A 25,702-nucleotide genomic window follows, 5' to 3' on the forward strand; every position below is an offset into this window, starting at 1 on the left:
CACTAGTTGCGTCCTCCTGAGGGTGAGAGAAGTCTCCCTCTGCAAGGATTTTGGGGACTGGTGATCTTGGACTCTGGGACTATACCACTATTTTACACCTACGGACTTCACCTAACCTAAGGATTGGTAATCAGGAATCCGGAGGCGACCACCACGTGGAGAGGTGAGGATCTACTTCGAGGACCTACTCAGGATCCAGAACTGATCGGGACCCCGAGAGATCTTCCTGCAGTCCTCCCTCAAGGCTTCCAATTAGCCACGAGGTAGAAGGCCGCAGGCGTCCATCGCCGCCTTCTGTGTTTTAAGTATAACTCCTTTTGTATACAGGATCTTTCCTATCTCCTTTTCTTCCAGGCTAGGGTGGGACATTTACTGTTTTCTTGTTGATTGATACGTGTTCACGATCTTTTAAAATATATGGTTTGGCCCTAAATTCTGTCTCAGACCTGATTTGTGACTAGCTGTTCACCAGTGATAGATACAGGTACCAGGTCGAAACTGGCTTCTGTGGGGGAGGCGCATTAGGCTTTAATTAATTGCCCACAGCAATTGTTTACCTGAGCCTTCCGGGTAACGGTTATGTTGATATAACAGTAGTGTGGAGGCTCCAGTATCACTATTTTGAAATAACTGCTCCCCGGAGTAATTCAAATCCATTACTCCCCAGTGATTCCTGGGGCTCTGAGTCAAGGTAGAGTATTCACATTAATGGAGCTTGCTTCAGACTAGGGGTACATCTACACTAGCCCCCTAGTTCAAACTAGGGAGGGTAACGAGGGCGACCGAAATTGCAAATGAAGCATGGGATTTAAATATCCTGTGCTTCATTAGCATGTTCCTGGGCAGTTGCCATTTTGGAAACTGACTAGACTGGAATAACTGCCTGTGTCTACACGCAGCAGTGAAACAGGAGTTTGAAGTAAACCCCTTAGCTCAAATTAGTTGTTACTCCTCATTGAATGAGGTTTAACAGCTAATTTGAGTTAAGGGGTTTACTTTGAATTCCCATTTCATTGTCGCGTGTAGACACGGGCAGTTATTCCAGGCTAGTTAGTTTCCAAAATGGCGACCGTCTGGGAACATGTTAATGAAGCACGGGATATTTAAATCCCATGCTTCATTTGCAATTTTAGTCACCCTCATTCGCCATCCTAGTTCAAATTAGGGGGCTAGTGTAGACGTATCCTAATTTTATTTTGCTATATAACTGTTGTTATTTAAGGAGTTATTAAATCAATTTGAGTTCTTTTGAAACAGTTTCCCAGTGTACACATGCCCTTAGGAAACAATGAGTAGTGCTGTGGCTCTATAGGGCATGTCTATGCTAGGAAACCAGTTCAAAATTACTAAAATGGGCTTCATAGCACCTGATTTACCAAAACCGAAATAGCGTGTCCCAACTCTGGGAAGCCTTGAAATGAGTTCAAGGAAGGCATGCTCCATTAATATGGATTTGCTACCTCAGATATACAGCCCCAGGGAGCTCTGGGGAGTAGTTATTTCAAAATAGCAATTCTGGAGCACCCACACTATTGTTATTTTTAAATAACTATTTTGAAATTAACACTAGTCCTCGAGAAAAGCAAGGGTTTATCTTTCAAAATAAGCAGGCTGTTATTTTGAAATAACAGGCTTGATAGTGTGGACACTCTGCTTAATAATTAAACCTATATTGGGTTATTTCAAATTCAAGCCCTAGTGTGGATTAGGGCTTAGAGACTCACAAAAATATATAGTATTATGAGCTTTTATGGATAAGACCCACCTCATCAGACGAGGTAGGGTGGAACAAGTAGTTCTCTTGTGTTTTATGTTCTATATATTTAAATAGTTGTTGTGGTGTCTGTCCTGAATGTGGTAGTGTGTATCTTGTGGGAGAGGTGGAATTGTTTTTGTGCTTATTTTTTGTTTTCTTGTCTTTAAAAAATGTTGATATATTTTTGTTGTAATGTGTCTTTTGAAAAATGATAATTTGCTGATCAGCATCATCCTGATAAAATATGTTTGGCAACAATCTATGTGATGATGTATAATTCCTCGGCATGGTGTTATTAACATATGTTCCCAGTTGAGGTTGGCAAAGAGATGAGTCTTAAACAAAACAATGTCTGCTGTGATTAATTTTGAATGTAAGGAACAAATAGTCATTGAGTGGGAAGAGAAACAAAGGAAGCTCAAAAAGGCGAGGAAAACCAGCAGGGAACATCCTTCCACATAGACATTTTGTCTCCTTGTTATCAGGAGGAAATGTTTGTCAAAGGGGGTGGGATAGGGCTAAAAAGGAAGGGGCAGACACCATGACACACTTCTGTTTCTGCTGTTTGAGTCACTTTATCAGAACGTATAAAAGAAACAGCAATTAGACTGAGGAATTGTCTTGACCTAAGAAGTGTGGTCAATAAGATGGCTCAAACTGTGTGGCGAGAAAAACTTTTCTTTTAATTTCATATCAGTTGTTAAATTACACCAAAATTACATTTTAGCTTTATTTTTCATGCAATTTTGCCTGACTTCCATGCCTCACGATTTGTACTCACTTAAAATCCATGACTTTCTGGTCAATCCCTTTGTTTTAATGTTTTATCTGATCTGTGCAAATTGCCTGAGAAATTCAGATGCATGCATACTTTTGCTATTAAGGAAATAATGGTCAATGTATCCTGTACTATCTAAGAGAGGGCTTGGCAGCAGAAGACGTAAATTTCAGGAGGGAAATTGAAGGCTGTGGAGTGTGCTGGGGTGACCTTGAAGTACAACCAAGGCCGGTGAGAGCTGGAGTGTAACCCGAGTGTGGGTGGCAGTCTGGAGAGAGATGATCCAGGTGTACGAAGCATGCTGGAAGGGGTTTTATGAGTGGCCCATCTGGAAGCCACTTCAGCAAGGTCTTGAAAGGCATGCAAAGCTGCAGGCATGTGTGACACAGCTGCTGATTAATCTGAGTTGCACCCTGGCACCTCACAGGCTCCCATGCAGAATTTATCCCAGTAACAGCAGGGCTGCGTCTAGACTGGCATGATTTTCCACAAATGCTTTTGACGGAAAAGTTTTTCTGTTAAAAGCATTTGCAGAAAAGAGCATCTAGATTGGCACGAAGGCTTTTGCGCAAAAGCATTTTTTGCGGAAAAGCGTCTGTGCCAATCTAGAAGCGGTTTTGCTCAAGAAAGCCCCTAACACCATTTTTGCCATTGGGGCTTTTTTGCATAAAACAGTCTTTAGCTGTCTACACTGGCCCTCTTGTGCAAATACATTTGCGCAAGAGGGCTTTTTCCCGAACGGGAGCATCATAGTATTTGCGCAAGAACACTGACAATCTTACATTAGATCGTCAGTGTTCTTGCGCAAATTCAAGCGGACAGTGTAGACAGCTGGCAAGTTTTTCCACAAAAGCAGCTGCTTTTGTGGAAAAACTTGCCAGTCTAGAAGCAGCCCAGAGGTGTGGTTCTCACAGGGTTAGATTAATCTGAAAGGGCGAGGTTACCACACGGAAGGGCCCATGTACTGATCCACAGCTATGTATGCACAAGGACACTGTAGTCATACCATGCCTCTAAGGAGAGCCATTGTAGGGCCAGTGATGTCTCTTTCCTTCTTCACGGTGATAGCAGAAAACCTCCCCCATGTATTAGGCTGGTGTTACTCAGGGCTACCAGGCACATTGGTGTCCCATTGCCCCATGTGATGCAAATCTCTGAAACCTTGAAGGTTTGATTGTATTAGGAGGAAAATCACCTTTTGAGTAATCCATAGGCGAAGGGGTTGCATATAATGTGCACAAAGTCACATTTCCCAGAGCACCATCAGAAACAACCAAGAGTTTCTGGAGTCAGAAACTCAAATCATCTGTCATTAAGGGTACATCTAAACTACATGGCTCCGTCGACGGAGCCATGTAGATTTGTTGTTTTGGCAAAGGTAAATGAAGCTGCGATTTAAATGATCGTGGCTTCATTTACATTTACATGGCTGCCGCGCTGAGCCGACAAACAGCTGATCAGCTGTTTGTCCGCTCAGCGCACTAGTCTGGACGCTCCCCTGCCGACATCAAAGCCCTTTGTTGGCAGCCCCGGTATACCTCGTCCCAAGAGGAATAACGGGGCTGCCGACAAAGGGCTTTGATGTCGGCAGGGGAACGTCCAGACTAGCGTGCTGAGTGGACAAACACCTGATCAGCTGTTTGTCGGCTCAGCGCGGCCGCCATGTAAATGTAAATGAAGCCATGATCATTTAAATCGCAGCTTCGTTTGCCTTTGCCTATGTGTCTAATCTACATGTCTCTGAAGACAGAGGCATGTAGTCTAGACACAGCCTAAGTGTCTGTGCCCAGGAAAAAATGATGTCCCTGCTTCAAGTCTAGGAGTTTTGCCCATAATGCCATTACGTACGGTATAGAATGCAGACACGTGTGTTGAGGGGTGGGATGGGGGATTCCAATAAAGAAGAGAATAGAGAGAGGACTGGGCAAACTGCGGTGCACAGTGACTGAAAAACTGAGGGTGGAAAAAAATGAAATTTTATTGGAGGGCCTCTGTAGCAGAGAAATAATAATAGAGATGTAGGCATGTTAGTCTGGTCTCAGTGAAACAAAAGACAGGACTATGCAGTGCTTTAAAGACTAACAAGAAAGCTCATCACCTAATAATCCATCATGTTAGTCTTTAAAGTGCTGCATAGTCCTGTCTTTTGTTTGAGCAGAAAAAGGGACTGTTTTAGTGGCTGCAGAGGTGGGCACAGAGACCTCACTGGAAGCCAGACAAGAAAGGCAAAGATGTGGGCAGTCACAGGCTGCCTCATTCCAGCATGGAAAGGGTTAAAAGCCGGGCACAGAGGGTATAGACATGCATTTGGTCTAGCACTCTGTAATTTGGAACTCAGTTCCTGGATCAATAACAGCCCTCTCGTGTGACCTTGAAGCAAGAATTTACATTCTCTGTGCTCCAGCTCCTCATTTGTGAAAGGGAGATACGACAGTGCTACCTAACATGGAAGTTGTGTCAATAAACACAATAATGATTTTGAGGTGCTCAGAAACACAACATTGATGAGAGTCACAAAAGAGCCTCCAAACAAGTAGAGTTACTCCCATTGAGAGATGGCCAAAGGGAGGCAGAAAGAATATAAGATCCACATTTTTTTTTGCTTCTCCATTGGCTCCCTGAAATCATAGATTCTTTTGAAAATGCTTCCTCCTCTATTGGGAAAGAGAAGAGGCAACTAAGCAATGAGCAGACTGGGAGGATTTTTTTTTAAATTCAGATCACTCCCATATTTTTAATTTCCCATCATTAAATATAGATAGTATAAATAAAGTTGCTACCACACGTAGTAATTAAAAAGAATTCTTTACAGTGAATAGAATTCCATGGGAGCTTGGGAGGGAAGAATCTCTTTGCCGCTACTTTTAGTATCAGCAAATACTGGAGCAACTTATCAGCTCTTTTACTGTTTACTATAGAAGCTAAAAATCTCCATGTCTAGGAGTTGTGAGCATCACGTTTCTTAGTCTCTTAACACCAAATTATAGAAAGGGCCTGGGAATTCATAGACTCCATAATTTAGTTTCATAACTCTCCTGTCAACATAGCATCATGTGGACACTCCTGTAAATCAGATTAAGTTATCTTGACTTTACACTAGTGTACCTTAGATTGATTGGCAGCATTAGCATAAGGAGACCAGGCTCAGTACAAAGAAGAGGGGGATAGATTTGATGTCCTTCTTTTCTTTCCCAATACCAAGGGCTTCATGATTGCACAACACATTATCTATTTTATGCTCATGCATGTGAAACAGGAGCCTCCTTGAATAGCCTAATAAAGACTTGATATTTGCTGGGGTTTGCAGACCTTGTTGGAATACATATTTATGATAATAACAATTTGATCATGAACAATGCTATCATTGGATGCTGCAAAATGACATTGCAGTAGACTGGGAATGGAATTCAACTATTTTTGCCTACCACCACTGAATCTGTACTGAAAAAAAGGGTATGTCTACACTACCCTCCTAGTTCGAACTAGGAGGGTAATGTATGCATACCGCACTTGCTAATCAAGCCCGGGATTTGAGGAGTAACGGTAGTTCGGAATAGGAACCTAGTCCGAACTACCTAGTTCGAGCCCCGTGTAGCCGCGCTACACGGGGTTCGAAGCAGCGGGGATTTAAAAATGGCGGCTCCCCGCTTATGCTAATGAAGCCCGGGAAATTCAAATCCCGGGCTTCATTAGCAAGTGAGGTATGCATACATTACCCCGCTAGTTCGAACTAGTGGGGTAGTGTAGACATACCCAAAGAGATTTATCAATGAGTAACAGGTTTATATATTGCTTTCTGCAAGGCGCCCTTCACCTCCCTGTTCCTCAGGCTGTAGATGATGGGATTCAACAAGGGGACTACAACCGTGTAGAAAACTGAGGCTATTTTGTCGGTGTCCATGGAATAGCTGGAGGTAGGACGTAAATACATGAAGAGTTGGCTGCCATGGAACATGACCACCGCCATCAAGTGACAAGTACAGGTAGAGAAGGCTTTATACCGGCCCTCGGCAGAGCGGATCTGCAGGATGCTGGAGATGATAAAGACATAGGAGAGAAGGATGGTCACAACGCTGAACACTGTAGTGTAGCATACGGAGGCAAATAGCACAATCTCATTGATGCGGGTGTCAGAGCAGGAGAGCGCCAGCAGTGGGGGCGTGTCACAGAAGAAATGTTTGATAATGTTGGAGCTGCAGAATAACAGCTGGAGTGAAAAGCAGATGATTATTGTTGAATCAGCCAATGCCACCCCATAGACTCCAGCCATCAGCTGGTTACAACGCTGTCTCGACATAGTGAGCGTATAGCGCAGTGGGTTAGAAATGGCCACATAACGATCATACGCCATCACAGCCAGCAAGAGACACTCAGTATCTTGAAAAATTATACAGAAGTACAATTGTATATGACAGCCAGTGTAGGAAATGCTTTTCTTCTCAGATAAGAAATTTTGCAGCATCTTAGGGGCAATTACTGATGAACAACAGATATCACAGAAAGACAAATTCTGGAGGAAAAAATACATCGGGGTGTGAAGTCGGGGGTCAATGATGATTAACAAAATCATTCCCCCATTCCCCACCAGGGTGATAATATAAATCAGAAGGAACAAAATAAAGAGAGGGACCTGCAATTCCAGACGATCCGTCAGTCCAGAGAGAATGAACTCAGACACCCATGAGTGATTTCCCCCTTCCATCTCCTCTGAGCCGAGATGAGGCAGCTACAGGGATGTGGCCCAGCCAGTAGTGGGGACAGTGACTCAGGAAAACTAACCCTTTGCTGTAATGAAGGAAGCAAACAAAAATGAGGATCGGTTTCTTATTGGACTCAATTACAATCTCAGGGAAAGACTTTGTCCACAGAGCCAGATGTTCACAACTGGTAATTCCATTTGTTTAATCAATTTCACTGTACACATACGAGGACATGCAGATTAAACATCCCCAATGGTTACTAATTTAAGCAGCAAAGACTGTCTTGTGAGTCTACAGTCAACCACCATCCCAGTGTGACAAGATTATAACTTAGCTCAAGATGGGATGAGAGTAAAAGATTATAAATCTTTCTATTTCTCTTTGGCAAGAGCAGCTCTGTATGTCGCTTTCAGGAAAAGCTTGTGTGCTGTAAAAATTAAGTTTCCATGCATCTGACTATCTATCTGAATGAAAATCCAGACACATTATGAAAGACACTAAATTCAGGGATTATTCAGTAGCCTATCTTTTTCAAGCAAAGAACTTGTTCTGTTCCTTCATGGGAGAGCAGTTGCAATAATTTTTTTTTTTTAGTGCTGGAGATCTTGAAACCGTACCTGCCAAACACCAATCAAGTCCGTCTGTGTGTGACTGTGATGCAGGAGAATAGCACATACCTTCTAACAGCAGAGAGAGACATGGGGATGTTTCCCCACTGACAGAAACTGCCTGTTTGGAACTTTTGGAAACTTTTATACCCAGATCTGTGATCCATGGGACATGCTCCCTGAAACAACTGGGAATAGTTGAACTCAGAGTGGAATAACACCTAATTAATCCATTCGGTGACCTAAAGTCCTCCTCAGTGTAACTCGTACCCTGAGGAGTAATTGTCTCACTCTTTCCTCCTGTGTTACTAAATGACGCAATTTCTACCAGCGTTACAGTGTATGAAGTTCGGGGTATATTTCATCCTGAAGTTTTTAGTTGAACCAGGTACTGAGCAGAGCTGATCAACAAATGGAAGATGGAAACCAAAGTCTTCCAAATCTCATGCAGCCCTGCAGATACTCCACCCCACCATTGTCTTTCATGGCTCCCAGACTCAACCAGAACCCACACACACACTATAGAGGTTGGTCTGTGCTCTAGCTGATCTGCCCATAGATATCACCAGAGTTTCATAGCCACTGCTCGGGGAGGAGGAGAGTTTGGGTTTGTCTACACTACACCATTATTTCAAAATCTTATTTTGAAATAGTTAATTCAAAAAAAGTTATTTTGAAATAATGCGTCTACACAGAAAATGCATTTCGAAATAGCGTTTTGCTATTTCAAAATAGTGCATCCACACTGAGTGGATGCTGAATCACATTTAAGGCCGGTTGGAACCAGGTCCAGCAGCGCATCAGATGAAGAGTTACTTTGTATGGCTGCTGCCTGAGGCTATTTGAGGCCTATTCTTAAAGGGGACCCCCCTCCCCCGGACAGCTGGTTCTTAGGTTTCCCTGCTTGCTTGCCTACCTTGATGAGGGACAGAAAGCATTTTGTCTCTGTGTGCTCTGGTTGCTCTCACTCGGGACACCACAGCACTCTGCAACATGAAGCCAGAGCTGCCCCATGGCACTCTGGTACTTCTTGTGGATGCGTTGCTGTGAGCCTGGCTGCACTTTCTGCAGGCTGCCATCCGGGAGGTCCATTGGGGGCTGTCAGTATCCAGGAGGCCCTGCGAGAGATCTTCCACCCTGAGGAGCACTAAGAGCCTCCATGGTCTGCCCCACTGGGGGCTTGTGCCTCATTCTTCCCTCATGTCCTTCCACTTACCCCTCCCTAACCCTCCTTCCTGATGTCAAATAAAATAAATATATTTTCATGAACACAAACTCTTTATTTAACAAAACTGGGGGAGAAGAGAGTGGAGAAGAGAGGGAAAGGGGAAACCTGGGAGGAGGGAGCTGGAAGGGGGAAGTAAGGGGAAGTAGGGAGAGGGGAAGCTGAGGGTTGGGGGTCTCACTGAACCAACTTGATTTTCACACCGCATCTGCCACAGTGGCAGCACCTCCCCGAGCCAGGCCATGTTGGCGCGTGTGTAGAAGCTGCGGGGGCTGGCAAGAGGCAGTGACAGAGCTGGCCAGCGAGCCGAGGAGGTGAGGCCAGGGTGGGAGAATCTGTGCTGCAGCTTGAGTAGGGTTACCATACATCCGTTTTTTCCTGGACATGTCCTTGTTTTCACATGTTAAATCGCCATCTTGATGGGTTTTTTAAAAGGCAAAGGGGATGCAGGAGAAGGCGGGGGCACATGCCTTCAATGGAACATTTGGAGCTGCGCACCTGGACCATTCACAACAGTGATGCGCATGGGCCCCAGCACACGGAGGGAAAAGCATGTGGCTCCTGTGAGACCCAGGGCGTAAACCTCTAGCTTGCCAAATTTATATCCCCAGCTCTGTGGGAGGGGAGGGGCATTGAGTTAGAGCAGGGAGGCTGGGTGTGCATGGCTCTGGGGGAATGAGGACATTGGATTTGAGCAGGGGATCTGGGGATACCTGGTGCTAGTGGAGGGTGTGGGAATTGGGTTGGAGTGGGAGGACTGGAGGGAGCCTGGCTCTGAGTCAGGTGGGTGCATTAGGTTAGAGCAGGAGGCCTGGAGGGTTGGAATGAGAAGAGGCAACAAGATATTGAGCAGACTGGCAGGATTTTTATTTCAGACTATTCCCATATGTTTAATTGCCCATCATGAAGAGTGGACAGTAAAAATAAAGATGCCACTACAATCGTCATTTAAAAAAATTATTTACATCAAATAGAATTTCATGGGAGTATGGGAGGGACAATCTATCTGCAGTTACTGTTAGTATCCGCAAATGCTGGAGCATCTTATCAGGTCTTTAAGGTTCACCATAGAGGCTAAAATCACAAAGTCTAAGAGTTGTGAGCATCATGTTTCTTAGTCCATTAACACCAAGGTATAGAAAGGGCCTAGGAATTGAAAGGCTGCATAATTCAGTATTGTAACTTTCCCTTCAACATACCATTATGTGTATACTGCTGTAAGTTATGCTGACTTTAAAATAGTGTACTTTAAATTGACTTCCCGCATTAGCATAGACCAATCCTCAGAAAGATTCAGGAGAGGTCATAGCACACATGCCAAGACACTATCCAGCAATATTGGAGACCCAATTTTCAAATAACTTCTCCCTATGAGATAAAGTGAGAATTAAGCAAGAATTGACCTGTGTCTGCCACACTCACAGGAGAGCTCTACTCATTGGACTAAAGGATACAAGGGAAGCAGCAACATCACTGCCTCTTCCATTCCCATCCATTTGGTCAGTTTGGGCACTTCATTGTCTTTGCTTCTACATTGAAAATTCCCAAGGAAAGAAAATGTTCCATTTTCCACTTGCCAAATATTTTGGGAATTGTCAGATTGGAATCAGATAGAACTGAATTTCTTTTTCAAATTTGTAACCACCTCTTCACTCCACCATCAATCAATGGCCGGACTCTATCCATTTATCACTCACAATCCCCTCAGCCATTCCATTCCTACCACCCTTGTTCTTCAAAATCTAAAATACCATTCAACAGAACAGAGAGGAATATCTCATAGAGACGCTGATGATGGTGTATAAATATTTAGTGATTTTTCTTTCTGTTTAATCTATATGGTAGAGAAACCTAACCCTTTCCATATTACTTCTTATTCAATTCAGTGTGGAATAGCACAAATGAGGCACACTCTCGGTGCCCTCTCTTGGAAACATTACCCTTGCTAATACTTGTGTTCTTGTTCCTTTAACGTAAAAGAGGGGGCTACTTTTCAAACCCTCGTGGATGAACGGATACCAGGATATCTCTACAATGACCCCTAAAGGACATAGACTGCAGAGTAACAGGAGGCTCTGCGAAACACCCTTTGCTTTAGTTATATCATACACTTCAACCTTACAACTGTATAATGAATCCAGCCTCAATACAAAGAAGAGAGGGATAGATTTGATATCCTTTTCTTTCCCAACACCTAGGGCTTCATGATTGCAAAGCATATTTTATGCTCATGCATGTAAAACAGGAGCCTCCTTGAATTTAGTTGGGCCAGTATCCTAATGAAGTCTTGATCACTGCTGGCATGTGCAGACCCTGTTGGAATACAAATTTATGATAATAAAAATATGATCATGAACAATACTACCATTGGATGCTGCAAAATGACATTGCAATTGGCTGGGAATGGAATTCAACTGTTTTTGTTCTTCTCCGCGGAATCTGTACTGAATTAAAGATATTTATGAAGAAGTGGCAGGCTTATATATTGCTTTTCGCAGGGCATCTTTAACCTCCCTGTTCCTCAGGCTATCAATGAGGGGATGCAACAAGGGGATCACCAGCGAGTAGAACACGGAGGCTATTTTGTTGGTGTCCAGGGAATAGTTGGAGGCAGGACGTAAATACATGAAGAGTTTGCTGCCATAGAACATGGCCACCGCTGACAAGTGACAAGTGCAGATGGAGAAGGTTTTGTGCCAGCTCTCGGCAGAGTGGATCTGCAGGATGGTCGAGATGATACAGACATAGGAGAGGAGGATGGTCGCAACGCTGATCATAATAATGTAGTACGTGGAGGCAAACAACACAATCAGAGTGTGTCAGAGCAGGAGAGCGCCAGCAGAGTGGGGCTTTCACAGAAGAAATGTTTGATAACATTGGAGCTGCAGAATGATAGCTGGAATAAAAAGCAGATGATTATCATTGAATCAACCAGTGCCACCCCATAAATTCCAGCCATCAGCTCTGCCAGAACAGCTGATCGTCAGCACAGCACAGCGGCCATTTTTATTTTAATGAAGCGGGGATTATTTAAATAAATAAATAAGTAAACTACTTTACATGGCTCCGTCAACTGAGCCATGGAGTCTAGACATACCCTCAGATTTTAGATTCTAAAGGATTGGCCCACCATGCTATTCTGGGTACGATCTAAAGCAGAGCTACTCAACACACAACCCGTGGACCAGTGTAAGGTTTTAATTTCTTGGACACACTGGGTGCAGGTGAAAACAAACAGAGGATTTATTGATTCACACAGCTGGTAGAGTACTCATCAGGGGTTAACCCGATGAGCACTAATTTAACCAAAACATACATTAGATTATATAGGTAGCAGATGAATGGAGGAGAAGTGATTTGATAGGTCTAGCAGCGGAAGTGAGATATGCACAGAAGCCAATGGTCTACGACAGTTACACAGTATCTCTGCCCATCGCCGATTAACATGTTATCACTAATACAGGTCGTTGTTCCTAACAAGCTAAATAAGCCAACATAAACAAAGGCATGTTGATGGTCATTTTGCTGGCTGGAAATATAATGCATCTCCTGTGGGGGTGGTATTGCCTTGGCACGATCTTTGGGATTCAAGCTTATTTTCTAGGAACAAATCAGATAATGAAAAAAAATCCCGCGCGGTTGTTTGGTACCGGCCTTATCAAAGTAAGGCCCTTTTGGAATGTGGTTGCCAGGGAAACCAGGGTCACAGTAACCGTTGTACTGTATGTTTCTCAGGCTTAGTCTGATCCTTTCAGATTTGAGTTTGTCAGTTCTCAGCAAGATACCATGGGCTGCCTCAATTTACCCTACAACCACATTCAGCCTGTGGCTCCTTTGCATGTATCCCACAGTGCCTTGAGCCACTTCCCGAGCCACCTGCCTGCCTCATTGCTGGGGCTCCAGCTGCAGCGCTGAGCCGAGCACCGAGCCGCGTGGCTTTGACCCAGGCCGCGTGCACAGGAGCTGCCAGCTGGTGGGAGGGGGGAGTTGTCAAAAGGCAGTGGCAAAGCACGCCTGCCGCATCTGCCACAGTGGCAGCGCCTCCCCAAGACAGGCTATGTCGGCACATGCACACAAGCTGCTGGTGGCTGCAAGAAGCAGTGGGGTAGCCGGGCAACGAGGCACGTGGCAAGGCAGTGGCAGAGCTGGGCAGTGAGACAGATGTTCAGAGATGGTAAAGAAGTCAAGGAGAAGTGGAGCTAAATACCATCCAATTTGTATCTGTAAGTAACTTTTGCTCTCCACTAGAAGGAGATGAATCTGGTGGGCTAAAAGCCATCAAAGCTGCATTGCTCTTACACACTCAGTAAAGTCATCAGTGTCAATATTTAAGATAGAATGAGAACCAGGTTCTGTTTCCCCAACGACTTGACTCAGGTACCTTCTCGGGAAACCCAGAGACTCCAATAACTGGGCAAAAAGAGAGCCAACAACAACCTTACTTTGTTTTTAAAAAAAGAAATCACGCATGTCATACGTCCAACCATATAATGAAAGAAACCACAATACAAAGATGAAGGGGACAGATGTGATGCTCTTCTTTTCTTTCCAAATACCAAGAGCTCTATTTTTGTAAAGCATGTTACTTATATATTTGATGCTAACGCTTGTGAAATAGGTTCATCCTGGCATTTTGCTGGAGCAGTAGCCTCATGAAGTCTTGGTTTCAGTTGGAGCTAGGAGACCTTGTTGGAGTACAAACAAATTCACAATAATAACAATCTGATCATGAACACTGCTACCACTGGGCTCTGCAAAATGAAATTGCAACAGGCTGGGAATGGAATTCAACTGTCTTTGCTCTTCACCACTGCATTAGTATTGAGTTAAAGAGATTTATGACTGGGTGAGAGGTTTATATATGGCTTTTCTAAGAGCATCCTTCACCTCTGTGTTCCTAAGACTATAGATGATGGGGTTTAACATGGGGATCACCAGCGTGTAAAATACTGAGGCTACTTTGTCTGTTTCCATGGAATTGCTGGAGGGGGGGCGTAAATATATGAAGAGTTGGCTGCCATAAAACAAGATCACCGCCGTCAGGTGACAAGTGCAGGTGGAGAAGGCCTTGCGCCGGCCCTCGGCAGAGCGGATCCTCAGGATTGTGGAGATGATATAGACATAGGAGAGGAGGATAATCACAATGCTGATTACTAGAGTGAAACATATAGAAGCAATCAGCACAATCTCATTGATGAGGGTGTCAGAACAGGAGAGTGCCAGTAGTGGGGGAAGTTCACAGAAGAAATGGTTGATGATATTGGAGCAGCAGAATGACAGCCGAAATGTACAACACGTGTGTATCATTGCATCTGCCAACCCCGCAGCACACACCCCAGCCACCAGCTGGTTACACTGCTGCCTGGACATGGCGACTGTATAGAACAGGGGGTTACAGATGGCCACATAACGGTCGTACGCCATCACAGCCAGCAAGAGACACTCAATATCTGCAAACCAGCTAAAGAAATACAATTGCACAATGCAGGCAGTTCGAGAAATGCTTTTCCGTTCAGCTAAGAAAATCTGCAGCATCTTAGGGGCAATAACTGAGGAACAGCAGAGATCAAAGAAAGACAAACTCCGGAGGAGAAAGTACATGGGGGTGTGGAGTCGGGTGTCAATTGTAATTAACAAGGCCATCCCCCCATTCCCTACCAGGGTGATAACATAAATCAGTAGGAACAACACAAACAGGGGGACCTGCAGCTCCGGGCGATCTGTCAGTCCTGAGAGAATGAACTCAGTCACCACCGAGTGATTTCCCTCTTCCATCTTTTCTGAGCCGGGATCAGGTAGCTACTGTGATGTGGGGAGACAGATGTCTCAGACAACCTTTCCTTCTCTGTAATGAAACTGAAGAAAAATGAAGATCAGTTTCTCAATGGGCACCAGTACCATATTGGGGAATGACTAATCCACAGAGCCAGATGTTCCCAGCTCATCATTCCAGATGTTCCATACAATGTGCTCACTGTACACAATGAAGAATACACAGATCAGTCAACCCGCCCCCTCCGTCCTGCAAACACTTGTTCATTAATCCAAGTAGCAAGCAGTGGCTCATAACTCTGCTGTGGGAGAATCAGGGGGAAACCCTCTCAGACAGAAGCGATATTTGCTTAGCTCAAGAAGGGGTAAGAGAAATCAAATGTCAGTCTGTTTTCCCTCTTTAGGCAAGGTGAGCTCTGTGGCTCAGCATATCGGTTTGGGACATATCTGACTAGCTGAGCTAATTAATCATTCTGGAATGTGAAAATGGCATTTATGTTAGTCGGTACAGAAACCCAGATACAGAATGAGAGGCAGTGGCCTCAGTGACTACATAATTGCCTATTTTTTCCAACCAAAGATGACATTCAGTTATCTCAAGGGGTAGGCACTGGACTGAACCTTTTAATGCTGGTGGTCTTGACTTCAATGCCTGCTTATTTCCATGGTTTCTGTATGTGGGTACATGTGCTGCAGGACACTCACACATACCTGCTGAGGAGAGCGATGTGGGGGCCTTTTTCCATCGACAGGAAGTGCCAAGTTGGAGCAGTTGGGAAGTTTTATATTGAAATCTATGATCTATGAGACATGCTCCCTGAAACAACTGGGAATAGCTGGGTTCAGAGAGACACAACACCTCATTAATGTGCTTAGTTAACCAAAGCCAACCTCAGTGTAACTCATAGCCTGGGGATTAATTGTCCCACTCTTTCCTCCTGTGTCATTAAATGATGCAATTTCTATCAGAGTTACCTAGAAGAAGGTTAGTTCTGGCTGGGACCGAACAGAGTTGATCAGGAAAAAGATGATTTGTTTGATTGTTTGTGGAAATCAAAATCTTGAAATACTGGTGGGTCCCTCAGAAACCGTAGCCCATCATGCTGTTCCGTGGCTCACATGCTAGAACTATATTCCCCAAGATACAGAGTGGTCTCTCCTCTTTTAGAACTGCTGTGGAACTTTACCATGGACCCAAAATCAGAGTTTGCAGAAGAGGGGAATTGGTATTTGAAAGAAAGAAAGAATCTCCATCAATGGATTCTTCTCTAAGAGAAGTTTCCATCCGATTTATGTGCTTCTCCGCACCAATCTCCTAAATCTTGAAATACCAGAGGGTCTCTCAGAAACCCCAGCCCACCATGCTATTTGGTGGCTCCCAAGTTGGAACTATATTCCCCAAGATACAGGGTGGTCTCTTCCCTTGCAGAACAGCCTGGAACTTCACTACAAACCCACAATCACAGGTTGTAAAGGAGGGGAATTGGTATAAGAAAGAAAGAAAGAAAGAAAGAAAGAAAGAAAGAAAGAAAGAAAGAAAGAAAGAAAGAAAGAAAGAAAGAAAGAAAGAAAGAAAGAAAGAAAGAAAGAAAGAAAGAAAGAAAGCCCACTTTCCTATTCCTCGCTGGTGTAAGTAAGTGTAGCTCCATCAAACCTTTGGCTGGATGAACTGATCTTCAGGACCATGGACAGATCAATGCTGCCATGTGTCAGCTCACAGGGGCATGGTCATACAGGATTATGGATTTGCTTCAAGACAAGAGTCAATTAGGGATAGTTGTGTTTATGAATCTCACCGGATACATCTAGACTAGAGGCTTTTCTCGACAGAGGCTTTGTCAACAGATACTGTCGACAAAGCCTCTGTTGACAAAGAGTGTCTAATCTAGACTATAGCCAGTTCTGTCGACAAAGCAAGCTGCTTTTTCGACAGAGAGTGTAGATGCTCTCTTTTGAAAAAAAGCGCAGTGTGGATGCAATAGCGTCTTTTGTCAACGAGGTTTACTGCCGTCAAGAAAAGTGCCACATTGACTGTTGACAGAACGCGGCAGTAGTGTAGACGCAGGTATAGTTTTGTCGACAAAAGTCCACTTTTGTTGACAAAACCCTGTATTCTAGGGTATGTCTAGACTACAGGCTTTTGTCGACAGAAGTTTTGTCGACAGATACTGTCGACAAAACTTCTGTCAACGAAAAGCGTCTACACTACGTTCAGTTCTGTCAACAAAGCAAGCTGCTTTGTCGACATGGTAGTGTAGACGCAAAGGACAGTTTACATGCAATAACACCTTCTGTTGACAGAACTCTGTCGACAGAAGGCGTTATGCCTCATAAAATGAGGTTTACCAGCGTCGACAAAACTGCTGAGTTCTGTCGACGCTATGTCGACAGAACTCAGAGGTAGTGTGGACGCAGGTATAGTTTTGTCGACAAAAGTGGACTTTTGTCGACAAAACCCTGTAGTCTAGACACACCCCTACTAGACACACCCAATATGTCACTATTATTACAGGCTTAATACTGCCAGATGGTTATACAGCTACTGCAAAGTGACTGATCAATAAGCAGATACTGTCGACAAAGCCTCTGTTGAGAAAGAGCATCTAGATTACATTATCAAGATAAAAAAATTGATCTGCTTTATCGAAAAAAACCATCCAGACTGCCGGACACACTGTTGAAATAAGAAGGCACCCAGAAATGCTTCTTGCAGGGCACGGGGACAGCATTTACTTCCTGGTGCTACTCCCTGCCCTTTGCCGAGATGCGTGCTTAAAGGGACCATTGCTCTGCTCCTGTAGCTGCCTTGCTTACCTCCTAGAGGGACAGCAAGGCTACGTCTAGACTAGCATGACTTTCCGGAAATGCTTTTAATGGAAAAGTTTTCCGTTAAAATCATTTTTGGAAAAGTGCGTCTAGATTGGCAGGATGCTTTTCCGCAAAAGTACTTTTTGCGGCAAAGCGTCCGTGGCCAATCTAGATGCACTTTTCCGCAAAAAAGCCCCGATCATGAAAATGGTGATCAGGGCTTTTTTGCGTAAAACAAATCTCTGCTGTTTACACTTGCCCTTTTGCACAAAAGTTTTTCGGAAAAAGACTTTTGCCCGAATAGGAGCAGCATAGTATTTCTGCACAAACACTGACAATCTTACATGAGATCGTCAGTGCTTTTGCGGAAATTCAAGTGGCCAGTGTAGAGAGCTGGCAAGTTTTTCCGGAAAAGCACCTGCTTTTCTGGAAAAAGTGGCCAGTCTAGACACAGCCCAGTTGTTTCCCGAGTGTCCGCGATCTGGTCCAATGCCACTCTCAACATTCCCACGGGGCTGGGAACAGAGGTCAAACTTGTTTACCACTTAGTAGTTTCCCAGCTCTAGGCATGGGTTAAAGCTGATAAAGTCTAGCTCCTGGTTGCTTTGGCAGACTCCAATATTGTCTACTGTTAGGATGGAAACTTCCATCCCGGGCCTGTTGATCTGCAGACCCCACATATGACTTTGTATGTAACAGCATGACCTAAGGGAGGGAGAAAGTGTTCCTGGCTGGCTGCTGGGTGGGAATGTACATTCACCCTGAGGTAAAAATTAAACCCCATGGAAGGCTTTGCTTGCACCAAAGCAAAGCAGGAAAGTGAGAGCAGTTTAGTTAAATGGGGAGCCTGCAAAGGGAAAGAGATTCTCTATGGGCCCGGCAGAGGGAAAAGTTGAGGCAATAGGAACTGCACCCCCTTGAGTGTTGTTAAGGGAGCGGTTGTGTAGTGGAATAGCTGCCCCATTCTAGTAGGGAAAGAGTTAAAAGGAAGCAAGCTGGAGCCTGCACAAACATAGCCAATCAGGATGAAGGGAATTCTCAGCCAATCAGGGCCAAGCTAGGCCGTATAAAAGGCTGTGGAACTGCGGCAAGCTCAGTTGGACCCTGACCAGCAAGGGTGAAGAAGTTTGGACAAAGCAGAGCTTAGGAGGCTCAGGGGAGCAGAAGGAAAAGGTCCAGCCTGATACCTGCCAGGCACTGGCTTTCTTACAGGGGCCGAGAAGAAGCTAGGGTCACGGGGAATTGGCCTAGAGGAGTGAAAGAGGGACCAAGAAGGTAGCCGCAAGAGGATCCCTGGCTCAGAATCCAGAGTAGCGGGTGGGCCCACATCAATGTTCCCTCTAATTTTTTCCCATCTGTGTGCAGAATAAATTTTGCCCAGGCATGTGGGGATGTGCACCACAAGTAGAAACACATACTGACAGCTGTGGGTGGCTGTGGGAGCTGTGGTAATCAGCTGGGCAGATCCTGAATCTCGCCTGTGTGGTTGCCCATGCAGACAGCTCACAGGGCACATTGGCAGGTATCCCCACCCCTTTCCTCGTTCAATGCACCTGTCCCATAGGAGCATGGCCTACGCAGATTGCAGATTGCCCCTGCGGAAAGAGTCATGCTTCCCTGAGCACCAGTCAGTCTCTGTATCAGAAACATACAAGTCACTCCATGTCTGTGCCCAGGAAAAAACGATGTCCCTGCTTCAAGTTTAAGAGTCATGCTTATAATGCCATTACATATTGTGGAGGATGTAGTCACATGTGTGTGCAGTAGGACTGGTGGAGGGGGCGTTTCAATACAGAAGGGAACAGAAAGAGGACTGGGCAAACTGTGGCACACAGTCACTGAAGAACAGAGGGTGGAAAAAGTAAGTGGTACTGTTATTGGAAGGCCTCTGTAGCTCAGTTCAATGAGCAGAATAGGGACTATTCCAGCAGTTGCAGGGGTGAACACAGAGACCTCATTGGAGGCCAGGCAAAAAGGTCAAAGATAAGTGTTCTCCAGAGGGAAGGCTGTGTGGTCATGGGCGGGTGGGGGAATTAGGTCACTCCAGCAGGGAAAGGGTTAAAAGCAGGGCCAACGGAATGTAGACATGCCTGTGGTCTAGTGCTCTGAAATTTGGAGCTCAGTTCCTGGCTCAATAGCAGACCTCTTGTGAGAGGGCCACAGACGGGCCTACAAACAAATAGAGTTACGGCCATTGAGAGAGGGGCAAAAGGAGGCAGAAAGAATGTGAGATTCACATTTTCTTACATCTCCATAGGTACCCTGGAGTCACGGCTTCTTTTGAAAATGCTGCTTCCTGTAGTTGGAATAAGAAGAGGCAACAAGATATTGAGCAGACTGGCAGGATTTTTATTTCAGACTGTTCCCATATGTTTAATTTCCAATCATTAAATGCGTACACTAAAAATAAAGTTGCTACAACAAATCGTCATTTAAAACAATTATTTACAGCAAATAGAATTTCATCAGAGCTTGGGAGGGAAGAATCTATCTGTCATTACGGTTAGTATCAGCAAATACCAGATCATCTTATCAGCTCTTTAATGTTCAATATAGACGCTAACATCAGCAAGTCAAAGAGTTGTGAGCATCACGTTTCTTAGTCCCTTAACACTGAGCTATGGAAAGGGCCTGGGAATTCAAAGGCTGCATAATTCAGTGTCGTAACTCATGTGGATACTGCTGTAAGTTAGGCTGACTTTAAATTACAGGTAGTGTACCTTAAACTGACTGGCAGCATTAACATAGACCATGCTCAGAAAAATTCAGGAGAGGACATAGCCCACTTTCCAGGGCACTATCCAGCAGAACTGGAGACCCAATTTTCAAATAGTTTCTCCCTATCAGATCAAGTGAGAATAAAGCAAGAATTGACCTGTGTCTCCCATATCCCCTACGGGAGCTCTATTCATTGGACTAAAAGATACAAAGGAAGCAGCAACATCACTGCCTCTTCCACTCCCATCCGTTATGTCAATCCGAGCCCTTCATTGTCTTTGCTTCTACATGGAAAATTCCCCAAGAAGGAAAGAAAATGTTGCATTTCCAATTATGTCAAATGTTTCCATCAGCTGAAAAGGTAAATTTGGTCCATGTTTTCCACTTGCCAAATATTTTGGGAATTGTCATATTGGTATCAGATTGAACTGAATTTCTTTTTGGATTTTTTGTAACCACCCTTTGACTCCACCATCGATCAGTTGCTGCACTCTATCCATTTTTCACTCACAGTCCCCTCAGCCATTCCATTCCTACCCACCCCCCTCCATCCCTGTTCTTCAGAGTCTAAAATAGCACACAACAGAAAAAGGGGTGAGTGGAAATGAGTATAAATTTTTCTATCCTCTTTGACAAAGGCAGCTCTGTGGCTTAGTATGTCACTTTGGGGAAAAGCTTGCGTGCTGTAATAATTAAGTGTCCATGTATCCAACTATCTAATTTACTTTGGACTGATTAAAAACCAGACACTTTATAAAAGACACAAAATTCAGTTATTATGTAGTAGCCTACTTTTTTTTCCAAGCAAAGAGCTTGTTCTCTTCCCTTGAGGTCTAGTGGTTCTGTGAGATTTTTATTATTGCTGCAGATCTTGAAACCTGTATGTGCCAAACACCACCAACTGTGTATGTGTGTGAGTGTGATGCAGGAGAATAGCACGTACCTGCTGACAGCAGAGAGAGACGTGGGGGCGTTTCCCCATTGACAGAAATTGCCAATTTGGAGATTTTGCGAAATTTTTTACTGACATCTGTGATCTATGGGACGTGCTCCCTGAAACAACTGGGAATAGCATAGCTCAAAGTCGAAAAACACCTAATTAATCCATTCAGTGAACCAAAGCTCTCCCCAGTGTAACTCATACCCCGAGGAGAAATTGTCTCACTATTTCCTCCTGTGTTACTAAATGATGCAATTTCTACCAGAGTTACAACGTGTGACGTTCGGAATATATTTCATCCTGAAGTTTTTAATTGAACCAGGTACTGAACAGAACTGACAAATTAATGGGAGGTGAAAACCAAAGCCTTGCAAATCTCATGGGGCCTTATAAATACCACCCCCCTATTCTCTTTCATGGCTCCCAGACTCAACTACAACCCCTCCCCCCCAGACAGATTGAACTGAATTTCCTTTTCAATTTTTGATACTGCCTCTTGACTCAAACATCAATCAATGGCCGGACTGTATCCATTTCTCACCCACAACCCCCTCAGCCATTCCATTCCATTTCTACCACCCCTGTTCTTCAGAGTCTAAAATACCACCATCTCATAGCAAATCTGCTAATTGAGTATAAATATATAGTGATTTCTCTTTCTGTTCAATTTATACAGTAGAGAACACTGACCTTTTCCATAGTATTCCTTATTCTCTTCAGTGTAGAATAGCACAAATGACGCACACACTCGGTGCCCTCTCTTGGAAACATTACCCTTCCTAATAGTTAAAAGAAGGGCCACTTTTGTAACCCTCGTACATGGAAGGATACAAGGCTATCTCTACAATTACCCGATAAAGCACCTAGACTGCAGAATAACAGTAGTGTGTGCAAAACACCCTTTGGTTTAATCATAAATCACAATCACAGTGGAATTACCTGCAAGGAACTTAAATATATTCCTCAGATCATTCCACTGCAAGAGATAAGCACAGAATGATCTTTAACTCCACATTACATTATTGGCTAGTTCATCTCATTTCCTTGATACAAAGAGGGATGTCCATTCATGGAACTCTTCTAGAAAGTGGGTACATACAGTCCACTCGATATATTCCTGACTTTCTCTTTTAAAGTTTCACCAGAGCTAGGAGTCTAGACATTGCATATTTTAATGGAGGCACCTTAAAGATCTGGGAAGATTTCCAATATTTTTGAATTACATAACATGAAAAGTGACTAATGTAGCATAGTAATATCTTTCTCATCCTCCGTTTTTGCTTCGGGGGAGCCAGTGAATGGTACCCAAGAGATGGTAAAGAAGTCAAGGAGAAGTGGAGCTAAATACCATCCAATTTGTATCTGCAGGTAACTTCTTGTTCTCCATTAGGAGGAGATGAATCTGGTGGGCTAAAAGCCTTCAAAGCTGCATTGCTCTTACACACTCTGTAAAGTCATCAGTGTCAATATTTAAGACTGAATGAGAACCACGTTCTGCTTCCCTGATGACTTGACTCAGTTACCTTTTGGGGAAACCCAGAGATTCCAATGACTGGGCAAAAAGAGAGCCAACAACAACCTGCATTTGATTTTAAGAAAGAAATCACACATCATACTTCCGACTGTATAATGTAACCAACAACAATACAAAGAGGAGGGGGACAGATGTGATGCTCTTCTTTTCTTTCCCCATACAAAGGGCTCCATGCTTCCAAAGCAGGTTACATATATATTTGATCCTCACGTTTGTGAGATAGGTTCATCCTGGCATTTTGCTGGGCCAGTAGCCTCCTGAAATCTTGGTTTCAGTTGGAGCTAGGAGATCTTGTTGGAGTACAAAGAAATTCACAATAATAACAGTCTGATCATGAACACTGCTACCACTGGGCTCTGCAAAATGAAACTGCAATGGGCTGGGAATGGAATTCGACTGTTTTTGCTCTTCAACAATGCATCTGTACTGAGTTAAAGAGACTTATGACTGGGTGAGAGGTTTATATATGACTTTCCTCAGGGCACCCTTCACCTCTGTGTTCCTGAGACTATAGATGATGGGGTTCAACATGGGGATCACCAGCGTGTAAAATACTGAGGCTACTTTGTCTGTTTCCATGGAAGAGCTGGAGGGAGAGCGTAAATATATGAAGAGTTGGCTGCCATAAAACAAGATCACCGCCGTCAGGTGACAAGTGCAGGTGGAGAAGGCTTTACGCCGGCCCTCGGCAGAGCGGATCCGCAGGATTGTGGAGATGATATAGACATAGGAGAGGAGGATAATCACAATGCTGATTACTAGAGTGAAGCATATAGAAGCAAACATCACAATCTCATTGATGAGGGTGTCAGAGCAGGAGAGTGCCAGTAGTGGGGGAAGTTCACAGAAGAAATGGTTAATGATATTGGAGCGGCAGAATGACAGCCGGAATGTACAACACGTGTGTATCATTGCATCTGCCAACCCCGCAGCACACACCCCAGCCACCAGCTGGTTACACCGCTGCCTGGACATGGTGACTGTATAGAGCAGGGGGTTACAGATGGCCACATAACGGTCATACGCCATCACAGCCAGCAAGAGACACTCAATATCTCCAAACCAGCAAAAGAAACACCATTGCACAATGCAGGCAGTTCGAGAAATGCTTTTCCTCTCAGCTAAGAAATTCTGCAGCATCTTAGGGGCAATAACTGAGGAACAGCATAGATCAAAGAAAGACAAACTCCGGAGGAGAAAATACATGGGGGTATGGAGTCGGGGGTCAATTGTAATTAACAAGGTCATCCCCCCATTCCCTACCAGGGTGGTAACATAAATCAGTAGGAACAACACAAACAGGGGGATCTGTAGCTCCGGACGATCTGTCAGTCCTGAGAGAATGAACTCAGTCACCACCGAGTGATTTCCCTCTTCCATCTTTTCTGAGCTACTGTGATGTGGGGAGGCAGATGTCTCAGACAACCTTTCCTTCTCTGTAATGAAATTGAAGAAAAATGAAGAACAGTGTCTCAATGGGCACCAGTACCATACTGGGGAATGACTAATCCACCGAGCCAGATGTTCCCAGCTCATCATTCCAGATGTTCCAAATAATGCACTCACTGTACACAACGAAGGATACACAGATCAGTCAAACCCTCCCACCACCACAAACACTTTTTCATTAATCCAAGAACGAAGCAGTGACTTATAACTCTGCTGTGGGAAAATTAGAGTGAAACTTTGTCGGACAGAAGTGATAATTGCTTAGCTCAAGAAGGGATAAGAGAAATCAAATGTTAGTCTGTCTTCCTTCTTAGGCAAGGTGAGCTCTGTGGCTCAGCATATCGGTTTGGGATAAAACTGGCTAGCATAGCAAATTAATTGTTCTGGAATGTGAAAATGGCATTTATGTTAGTCGGTACGGAAACCCAGATACAGAATGAGAGGCAGTGGCCTCAGTGACTATGTAATTGCCTGTTTTTTCCAACCAAAGATGACATTCAGTTATCTCAAGGGGTAGGCACTGGACTGAATCTTTTAATGCTGGAGGTCTTGAATTCAATGCCTGCTTATTAGCAAGGTGTCTGTGCTTGTGGTGCAGGACACTCACACATACCTGCTGAGGAGAGAGACATGGGGGCCTTTTTCCATCGACAGGAAGTGCCAAGTTGGGGCTGTTGGGAAGTTTTATATTGCGATCTATGATCTATGAGACATGCTCCCTGAAACATCTGGGAATAGCTGAGCTCAGAGAGACACAACACCTCATTAATGTGCTTAGTTATCCAAAGTCACCCTCAGTGTCACTCATACCCTGGGGATCAATTGTCCCACTCTTTCCTCCTGTGTCATTAAATGATGCAATTTCTATCAGAGTTACCTAGAAGAAGGTTAGTTCTGGCTGGAACCGAGCAGAGTTCATCAGCAAAAAGATGATTTGTTTGGTTGTTTATGGTAGCCAAAATCTTGAAATACTGGAGGGTCCCTCCGAAATCGCAGCCCACCATGCTCTTTCATGGCTCACGGGCTGGAACTATATTTCCCAAGATACAGAGCAGTTTCTCCTCTTGCAGAACTGCCCTGGCTGGATGAACTGGCCTTCAAGACCATGGACAGCTCAGTGCTGCATGTGTCAGCTCACAGGGCCATGGTTGAACAGGATTATGGATGCTCTTCAAGAGAAGAGTCAATAAGGGATAGTTGTGTTTATTAATCTCACTGGGTATGTCTAGATTACAGGCTTTTCTCGACAGAGTCTTTGTCAACAGATACTGTCGAAAAAACCTCTGTCAACAATGCGAATCTAGACTACAGCCAGTTCTGTCGACAAAGGAAGCCGCTTTTTCGACAGAGATTGCAGATGCTCTCTTTTGGAAAAAAGCCAGTGTGGATGCAGTAGCGCCATTTGTCCACAGAA

The 25,702-nt window shown here is 44.2% G+C and overlaps 3 protein-coding genes across 3 annotated transcripts; all 3 read right to left on the reverse strand.

Moving 5' to 3' along the window:
• Window positions 1–6,300: 6,300 nt before the first annotated feature.
• LOC142829349 (olfactory receptor-like protein COR4) lies at window positions 6,301–7,236 on the reverse strand. The gene has a single exon (XM_075928839.1). It carries the CDS (start codon window positions 7,234–7,236, stop codon window positions 6,301–6,303), a length of 936 nt encoding a protein of 311 aa, XP_075784954.1.
• Window positions 7,237–13,903: 6,667 nt separating this feature from the next.
• Window positions 13,904–14,842, reverse strand: LOC106732904 (olfactory receptor 5AR1-like). The gene has a single exon (XM_014580288.1). The coding sequence runs from the start codon at window positions 14,840–14,842 to the stop codon at window positions 13,904–13,906; it is 939 nt and encodes a 312-aa protein (XP_014435774.1).
• An 8,438-nt stretch (window positions 14,843–23,280) lies between these two features.
• LOC106732905 (olfactory receptor 5AR1-like) lies at window positions 23,281–24,219 on the reverse strand. Its single transcript, XM_014580289.2, has one exon. The coding sequence runs from the start codon at window positions 24,217–24,219 to the stop codon at window positions 23,281–23,283; it is 939 nt and encodes a 312-aa protein (XP_014435775.2).
• Window positions 24,220–25,702: the final 1,483 nt, after the last annotated feature.

Source organism: Pelodiscus sinensis, chromosome 4, assembly GCF_049634645.1.
Source record: "Pelodiscus sinensis isolate JC-2024 chromosome 4, ASM4963464v1, whole genome shotgun sequence".
Taxonomy (NCBI): Eukaryota; Metazoa; Chordata; order Testudines; family Trionychidae; genus Pelodiscus; species Pelodiscus sinensis.